The 9,496-nt window shown below is 45.5% G+C and overlaps 1 protein-coding gene across 2 annotated transcripts; it reads right to left on the bottom strand.

Moving 5' to 3' along the window:
- Positions 1-18: 18 nt before the first annotated feature.
- prune1 (prune exopolyphosphatase 1) lies at positions 19-7,463 on the bottom strand. Of its 2 annotated transcripts, XM_084944660.1 has the most exons (10): positions 6,459-7,463; positions 6,175-6,345; positions 5,517-5,624; positions 4,641-4,843; positions 4,383-4,567; positions 2,881-3,039; positions 2,626-2,717; positions 2,337-2,495; positions 2,175-2,265; positions 19-2,011 (listed from the first exon to the last, which is right to left on the bottom strand). In XM_084944660.1, the coding sequence occupies exons 3-10, from the start codon at positions 5,553-5,555 to the stop codon at positions 1,782-1,784; spliced, it is 1,158 nt and encodes a 385-aa protein (XP_084800786.1). In that variant the 5' UTR covers positions 5,556-5,624; positions 6,175-6,345; positions 6,459-7,463; the 3' UTR covers positions 19-1,781. The 2 variants fall into 2 exon arrangements, with proteins under 2 accessions (XP_084800786.1, XP_084800785.1); XM_084944659.1 differs by lacking the exon at positions 6,175-6,345 and having other exon boundaries at positions 6,459-7,462.
- Positions 7,464-9,496: the final 2,033 nt, after the last annotated feature.

The following is a 9,496-nucleotide window of genomic DNA, read 5'->3' as shown; positions in this document are numbered from 1 at the left end:
AGAGCAGCTTAAATTCAGTTAAATGCTTTAAAATGACTTTTATTTTGGAAGTCAGGAGGCATGAAGGACATATATTTAGGAATCAACACAAGAAATCCAGAGATAAAGGAGAAAATTTTACAACCATAATTAGAAATAACATTTCCACTTAAAACACCCAAGTTAATAAATCGACTCACTACAATAAATACATCGAGTCCAACGGGGGGAAGGTCAGAAGGAAGGCGAGTGTTTCAGAGGGGAAACCACAAGTCTGAGCAGATGTTCCAGATGTTTACAGAGTTGTACCCCAAACTTTATCCTGATGACTCATGATGAAACATTGTAAATAAAAAAAACAAAAACCTTTCTTCTGCAAACTTCCTGTTGCTACAAGCTTCTTCCCTCTGTTTCACAATAAAAGCCTTTCCCTTCTCAGTGCAATTATTGTGAAACAGGATTTATTCACAGCTGGTTTCCTGACAGTCGGCTGCAGTTCATTTTCTCTTTAATAAAACACCCAAAACCAACAGCCTACGGAGGCCCAACAGTGCCAAATCTGTCAGAAATTCACATCTTCAGAAAAAAAACCCCAAAAAAACAAACAGATTCAAACAAGCATGAAGGTCCGCTATGACTGCACACCTCACCTGGATGCAACATGTGATCACAACTTAAGTAAAGCTCAGGTACGAGCCAGTGTTGTGTCTGCACACGCTGTTAGCAGCAAAGTCTGTATATTTTTTTTATATATTTTATTTTATTGTTTACTCTATTTAATTTGTAAAATATGTATACACACACACACACACACACACACACACGTAGAAAAACATATTTAGTATACACATCCAGTAATGCATATACTATTATATATTGTACATATATTTATTAGTCTCAGATTTAGCCATTCTTATATTTTGCTTGTTTTACGTTATTGTATTTTTTGCACACCTCTGTTGCTTGTGAAGCTCGCACACAAGAATTTCACTCACATGTACTGTACCAGTGTACCTGCACATGTGATGTGACAATAAAAGTGATTTGATTTGAGTCTGTGAGAAATGCCACAGATAACAGTCTGACATAAAACTTCAAGTTTGCACCAAAGAGGCGATTCCCAAAGAGCTGAAACGGCACAAGTGTGAGGCCTGAAAACTCCGCAGCAGATCTGAGAGACAATCAGCCGATCGTCTGCTGCTCAGCCTCACAGGAGGAAACGCTGACGAAGGTCAGAGGAACAGGACTGATGGAGCGATGGAGCCACATCATGGTCAGCGTGTGCGAAGAGCTCCAACACTGAGAGTCAGCAGCCCGCTGTGAGACACGGCGGAGGCTCTGTCACGGCTGCAGGTCAGTCTGTGATGTTGCAGATCTTTGATAAACGTTTGAATTCTGAACCATCACATGTGTTTTGTATGTTTTAATAAACACACTCATAGAGAATATAAAGAATCGAGGGTGGCTCATGACTTTTGCACAGTGTGCTTTCATCCACGCAGGACTGCAGAGAACTTTGTGTCAGACCAATCCAACAGCACCACCTGCTGGCTGGAGGCCTCAGTCACAGCTGCACCCCTGCAGTGTTTTCTGAGCACGAGGCGTGCAGCGGGGGCGGACCTTCATGCCTGCTGTCGGCGGTTTTCCAGACTCTGATTCAGCGACTCTTTTGATCATTTTGGATTTTATTAGTGAAACAGGAACACGGATTCATGCTCGTGTTCAACAACACCTGCTAAAAAAACAAAACAAAAAACAAGCCATAAAACGTTGGTGCTTCATCGCTGTCTTCCTCCGACAGGTCAGAGGTCAGTCCTGTTGACCATCTGGCTGAACTTCTCCTCCAGGGCTTGGGAGGTGATGCGAGGCAGACCGTTGTCCAGAGGGGAGCCCTCCACCAGGCTGTTCATCGGTGTGGGCGGGACCTGAGACAGCTCGTCCTCCCTGTCTCCCGGGAAACCATACCCATCCCACGTCGTCAGGAAGTCTTTCATGATGGGGAGGAGCTTCTTCCGAGACGCCAGTGAGTTTCCTGGAGACATAGGGTGATGAAGTCACCATCAGTCCTGAGGCCACACCTCTGCTCGCACCCCCCCCCCAGAGACACACCCTACAGAGCATAGCTAACGAGGCAGCAGAACATCAAGCATCACCTGTGCACACCTGCAAGATGTGTCTGATTACAGGAGTGTTACCTTGATGATAGGCTGAGATGTGAGAGTGGGGGCTGCTGAGTGGACTCAGGTTGAGGGCGGGGCTTTGGGCTCGTTCCAGGTACTGGCTCACCTGAGGAGGGAGGACACCTGAGCCGTCACGCAGAAGGAACAGCAGACTAAAGAAGGGGGAGGGGAGTGTACCTGTTCCCTGCAGGTGGTGCTGTGGCTGAACACAGCAAGTTCTCTGATTGGCTCTTTGCTCTCAGTGAAGAAGATTGTCATCAGCAGCAGCAAATCATATCCGTACTTCTGACAGAAACCTGAAAGCTCCGCCTCCAAGTCCTCCCTCTGCAGGAACTCCTGACACACACACACACACACACACAGCAGCAAGTCTCCTCAGGTGTACTGCGGCTCTGATGCCACCTGGTAGCAGACTGGTGTCACTGCAGCTTATTAGTATGGCTGTAGTACAGTGTGCAGTACTGACCTGCAGTGAGATGTAGAGAACAGAAACGGAGAGATTCAAACTTCCTGAAACAGCTTTCATGTCCTTCAGCAACATCTCCTCTGTGTTCAGACCTGCAAACAAAGTACTGCGTCAAATACTCCAATAAAAAAATATTACACCAAGTACAGTAAAACTGCAATACTAAAACAATGCTCCATTGAATTCTTTAATAAAAACTATAAAGGAAAAAGTACAAATGTGTCCTCAGTTATGACTGACTTCTCAGAAACTGACCTGAGACATCCAACTTGGCTCTGTGCAACTCCTGGAAGAGAGCGCCCCTCGGTGGCAGAGCAGGGAATAGGTTCTCCAGCGCTGCAGCATACTGACTGTCTTTGGGAGTGACTTTACCTGCAGCAGGTGACATGTCCACGCAGTCCACCACGATGGCAGCTGCAGACCAACACAGACAACCCACCAATCAGTCAACGGCACACTTCAGACACACAAGATTTACTCAATTCAGGTTTATTTATACAGGTAGACCCTACAATAATACATAAAGAGAAAACTCAACAAGCAAGCACTTTGGCGACAGTTCGAAGGAAAAACTCCCTTTTAACAGGAAGAAACCTCCAGCAGAAGGAAGCTCTGCCTCCCATTCTACTTTTAAATACTCTAGGAACAACAAGTAGGCCTGCAGTGCGAGAGCGAAGTGCTCTAATAGGGTGATATGGTACTACAAGGTCATTAAGAGAAGATGGGGCCTGATTATTTAAGACCTTGTATGTGAGGAGCAGGAGTTTGAATTCTGGATTTAACAGGAAGCCAAAACAGGAGAAATCTGCTCTCTCTTTCTAGTCCCTGTCAGGACTCTTGCTGCAGCATTTTGGATTAACTGAAGGCTTTTCAGGGAGTTTTTAGGACTTCCTGATAATAATGAATTACAGTCGTCCAGCCTGGAAGTAATAAATGCATGAACTAGTTTTTCAGCGTCACTCTGAGACAGGATATTTCTAACTTTAGAGATGTTGCACAAATGGAAGAAAGCAGTCTTACATATTTGTTTAATATGTGCGTTGAAGGACATGTCCTGGTCAAAAATGACTCCAAGGTTCCTCACAGCGTTACTGGAGGCCAAGGTAATGCCATCCAGAGTAAGAATCTGGTTAGATACCATATTTCTAAGATTTTCAGGGCCGAGTACAATAACCTCAGTTTGATCTGAATTAAGAAGCAGAAAGTTGGCGGCCATCCAGGTCTTTATGTCTTTAAGACATTCCTGCAGTTTAACTCATTGGTGTGTGTTATCTGGCTTCATGGACAGATAGAGCTGGGTGTCATCTGCATAGCAGTGTAAATGTATGCTATGTCTTCTAATGATGCTGCCTAAGGGAAGCATGTATAATGTAAACAGAATTGGTCCTAGCACTGAACCCTGTGGAACTCCATAATTAACCTCAGTGTGTGAAGAGGACTCTCCATTTACATGCACAAACTGGAGTCTATTAGATAGATATGATACAAACCACTGCAGTGCAGTACCTGTAATACCTACAGCATGTTCTAATCGCTCTAATAGGATATTATGGTCGACAGTATCGAACGCTGCACTGAGGTCTAGCAGGACAAGCACAGAGATGAGTCCACTGTCAGAGGCCATAAGAAGATCATTTGTAACCTTCACTAAAGCTGTTTCTGTGCTGTGATGAGCTCTGAAACCTGACTGAAACTCTTCCAATAAGCCATTCATGTATTCAATAACCTTCGAACTCTCAGTAACACCAGGTGTGTACCGTAAAGCAGGTGAGCAAGCTGCAGGTCCAGGATCTCTGGAGCTCTTTGAATGATGCGCTCTGTCACCAAGGTAGCACAGGATCCCACTGTTTCCGCAGTAACAGGACAGGTGGGGGAGGGTTCCCTCTCTAGATGGTGGTGGTCGATCACCTCTGCAACCGCCTCCTCTAGGTCGCTGTCTGAACTGCAGCAGAGACAGGATGTTAAGACAGGTGTGATCACCACTCAGGTGTGCAAGGTCATCTGTGAGATGTTACCTGGGCAGCACGTTGTGGTCGACCAACGTGAGCCGCAGGCGGCCGGCCCGCTGCAGTGCTCGCAGGTCCAGCTGGTCCCTGAAGATGAGGAGGTCCAGAGACAGAGCGGCTTGGCGCAGCAGGAAGACGCTGTCCGAGCGCAGCCGCAGCTCCGATTGACGGATGTTCAGCAGCGGCAGAACGAGCATCTCGCTGGGTGCAGTCTGACAGGGAGAGTGAGACTTCAGGTAACCAAAGTGGGTTAAAACGTCTTGATGCATCTCAATCATCCAGGTAAGTAAACGTTTCGTCACCCATCCAGGTGACGTCTTCAGTCTCAGCTGACTGCAGGCTTCAATCTTATAAACAGGACATTTGCATAATGACTGAAACCAGCCCACTGAAGGAACAATGGGCTGGGAGGTCAGTTCCTTAATCGTAATTATGCAAATTCTCATGACCATTGATCAACAACCACTGACCAAAGCCCACTGATCAAAGACACTGATCAATGGCCATGAGTCCCATTCACAGAGAGTTGGGGAATGGCTGCAATCACAGCATTGTAAGATGGCGAAAGACATACCCTTAGGCCCCCTCCTCGATTCAGAGATGGTCTTTGAGAATGGTCAGTGGTCATGAGAATTTGCATAATTAAGATTAAGGAACTGACCTCCCAGCCCATTGTTCCTTCAGTGGGCTGGTTTCAGTCATTATGCAAATGTCCTGTTTATAAGATTGAAACCTGCAGTCAGCTGAGACTGAAGACGTCACCTGGATGGGTGACGAAACGTTTCTCCCACTAAACGCTACGTCCAGATGAACAGAATCAACTTTTGGAGATTCAGGTAACCAAGTTCATTACCTGTACTGGCAGCTGATTGGACTGTGGCTTACCTTAGACAGGAAGTAGGCATAGGCCAGGGCAGATACCATGGAGTCAATGTCGCAAGCTTCATTTCCCAGGACAACATGGAACCCTGGGCCGACCTGGTCCGAGCTCAACTGGGGAACAAAGAACAGAGCTCCTAACATACCGATACAACCCGGCACCACCTGGCACAACCTGATAAAACCCGGCACCACCAGAATCCCCTGGAAGCATCTGGTATAACCTGAAACCACCAAAAATCATTTGAAACCACCTGGGACTACTATCCCTAAACGCAGACATATTTAACGTCCACAGTCTTGTAACGTCTGCTCAGAGACTGCAGGTCATCTGTGCTTGGGTTAATGCTGGCTTCAACATGGAGAGGCTTCTTGTTTCTGCTGTAGTAAAAACATTTACTGTTAAACTGCAGTAATGTGTTGAAATGGCCCCGCCCCTCCCTGTGCCTGCTGTAGGTTTCTTCCTGTTAAAAGGGCGTTTTTCCTCTCCACTGTCGCCAAAGCGCTTGCTCATAGAGGGTCACATGATTGTTGGGGTTTTCTCCATTTTCTTTGTATTATTGTAGCGTCTTTAGCTTACAGTACATCAGTGTACGGTATCAGTGCATTAATAAAACTGCATTCAATTTGGACAGAACAGGCGAGTTATAGAAACATGCCTCACCTTACTGCTGCCTCTGCTGGACACCAGAAGAACTGCAGCAGTGGTGATCCTGACAGGTGTGTCTCACCTGACCTCACGGCTGACTGTCTCACTCACACCCACAGCTGCGTTTCCGGTCGTTGACGTGTGCAGCTCCACAGACTCGTGCAAACTATCGATTAGTGCTCGGACCTTGTCACATGATGTAAACAGTGCCAGTCATTCTGCAGCAGCGCGAGCTAACAGGCTAACCCGTGTGTGTGTGTGTGTGTGTGTGTGTGTGTGTGTGTGTGTGTGTGTTTTACCTTCACGGCCCGCTGGCAGCTCGTCAGAAACTCCTCCATCTGCTCCGTTAGCTGTTAGCTGCTAACAAACGGTCGGCTGTCTGTGACTCGCTTTCACCTGATAAATGTACGCGAGACAGAAACGTGCGGTGGGCGTGGCTTATCAGGACCCGTGTACGGATCGCCTTTGAACCAAAACACTAAAACTTCGCGTCCCGTTTGCAGGGACCACGTGACCAGTTTCTCACTGATGATTACGTGAGGAGTCTCAGTGTGTTGTGTAATCTGATTACTTTTGCCTTGTACTAGGCCTTTTTCTTAACTAGGTGTGACCAAAAAGCAGGTAAAACTGTGTCAGTAACCATGGTAACAGTCTCAGTGACCCTCACATGCAGCAGGTGTTTGTGACGTATTTGATGTATGAAGCTAGAATTTCACAGTAATCGTGATAAAGGTTCAAACTGTGGAGGCGTGGGGCAGAACATGCGCTGAAGCTCGTTGGTCCCTGTGCTGGGAAATCTACGGCCCGCGGCCCTGAATTTCCACCTACAGTGATGAAACCAATGCAGCATCAGCTGCCGTCCTTCATCTGCGTCTTTAACCAATCGCAGCATGATGGTTCAGACAGGAAGTGAAAGAGTGAACCCGAAGTGCGAGGTCTCCACAGAAACGTGTTAGAAACCCAGATTATTTCAAACCTGTATGACGTCCACTTTATTCTGTCTTCTAATTATTCTGCTTCCTGTTTCTTCCACCACTCCATGCCTCCAGTAAGGATGACGCACTCTCCTGCTGGAGCCTCAGCCGGCCGCCACTCTGATGTGCAGAGCGGGCGCTTGGTGGTTCCTGCGAGGCACCGTCACACAGGTGTCTGCTGTTTGTGGTTCTGCATCGTCCTACAGATGCTTCATGAAACAAACGTCCCCATAAAAGTCATCGATTGTGTTATTTACGTAAACAGCTGTGACAATCCAGTCATGTGTTCTTGTTTATCCATTTGTTTGTTTAGTTGTTGGTTTTTCATGGTCACTAAATGTTTATTAACAAAACTAAAAATAAACAAAAACACGTGACAACCGGAAACAAACTTCCTGTTTGAAACAGGCAGCTCTGCAGACACCTACGGCAGCCTCACGCACGCGCATGACCCTTCTGTAAACATGGGCGCGTGACGGTCGGTATGCCGAAAGGTTATGAGCCCTTCAATGACCTGATTAAAGCTGGGAAATATCATCTCGTGCTGCCTCAGGCTGCTGTGTTTGTATCCTGACAGGACAAACGACTCAAAGACGCGGTGAAACGGCGCCAACATCCCGGAAACAGCCGGACTCACGTTTCATTTTTCTCACTGCAGCCTTCAAAGCCGGGCTGTCAAACTTAACTGTGAGCCACTGCTGCACAGCAAAAGCGTTAAATATGTTGGTGTTAGTGCTTTAATATGACTCACAGTAGAGTCACGGTCTTTAGATGTAAGTCTGAGGTGTAAAATAATACTGTTAAAATCGAGTGTTTCTATATCAAATCCGGAGGCGTTGCAATGGAAACGTGAACTCTTGACCTCTGAACTCTGAACTCCTAAACGGACTATGACGCTAATAAAATAAATTCAGACTCCGCCCCTCATTTTTAAAAAAATATTACTATTACTGTTGTTGTCATTTGGCGCTATATAAATAAAATTGAATTGAATTGCTTTTTTTGAGTTGAGACAAAGCGGTGTGAAAGGCATTAGCCTCGCTGCTCGGTGAAATCTGTTGTTTGCAGCCGAACACTATAGCCTTGGAAAACAGCTTGTATATGAATATTCAGTCAGGTTTTGGCTAACTCAATTACACCTAAAACAATGTTTAGATTGTTGACATAATGATGCTACGTGAAGCCTGAAAACCACCAAACCGACGTAGCAAACAGCATAAGCGCTGACTGTGGGTCGACATCCCTGCAGAGTTTTGTGCACACGGTTTAGGTCAAAATGAAACAGACTGTTTTAAATGTAGTTCGGCATTAACTGTTGTCTGTGTTCTTCGTTGTTTGAGAGAGCACCATTTTAACAAACGTGTTCTGATATTGGCTTTAAATATGGGCGATGGATTCGTATCTGGAACTGTCTTTTGGGAAAATATAAACCACATGTTACTCAAAAATTATTCTTTTTTTTGTACTGTGCTGCAATTAATTACCAGATTATTTGTGCAATTAATTAGTACACAATTAATTTTTATTGACTCTGCACACAGGATATGCTTGGGAAGGTGGGATATGGGGGGAGTTAGAGCTCCACAAAGTGATGAAGGGAGGACGTTCATATTGTACTGAAGAAAAGAGTAATGAGCGTGCTGTTTGCACTGACCAGCTCACCTATGTCCCTTTGATAAACAATATTCTAATGAAAGTCAGAACATGTACACGTGGTGCACAGTTCAAAACAAAGGTTTTTCAGAAAAACATGGCCTCTTTTTAATAAACGTTTGTTTCCAAAGGAATTTGTAAAATTTCAGAAGTTTTACAATGAATTAGAAGATAACTCCGATGTAGTTAAAATAAAACACTCCGTGAGATATAAACTCTTAACACATAGTTAGCATTAACAAGTGTTAAATGATCAACTCCAGACAGATTTGGTTTTAAATCAGAGTTAATGTACTGGCTCTCCAAAAACATTAAACTCTGTGGTGTGGATCCATGTAGACACACTGTTGAAATTGTTGTGGAGTTTTCTGTCAAAAAAAAAAGTGGCCTGCAACACGGTCACTGTGATCGAGCTGTTTTATTACTGCATGCAGGCAGGAGAGCCAACACACATCAAACATCACAGTTCAGTCATGCGAGCTCTGAGACAGGAGTGGTGCTCCCACTCCCAGGAAGAGGGAGGAAGTTACAAACTGATCGTGCCACACATCACGCTATGAAAGGGAACAGTGGGCGCGCTGTTTTGTGCCTTTGGCGTTATCAGCACCTGTAAAGGGAGTTGTCTTCTCCATCTGCTGAGGCTGGAATAAGTTCATCTAGTTTTAGAAACTTTCACTGAACAGTCTGTTACAGCGTCACAGCTCAGCACA

Source organism: Perissodus microlepis, chromosome 11, assembly GCF_051167445.1.
Source record: "Perissodus microlepis isolate ML-2025 ecotype Zambia chromosome 11, ASM5116744v1, whole genome shotgun sequence".
Lineage (NCBI taxonomy): Eukaryota > Metazoa > Chordata > Actinopteri > Cichliformes > Cichlidae > Perissodus > Perissodus microlepis.
Note: the sequence above shows the minus strand (reverse complement) of the source record. Positions and strands in the feature narration are given on the sequence as shown.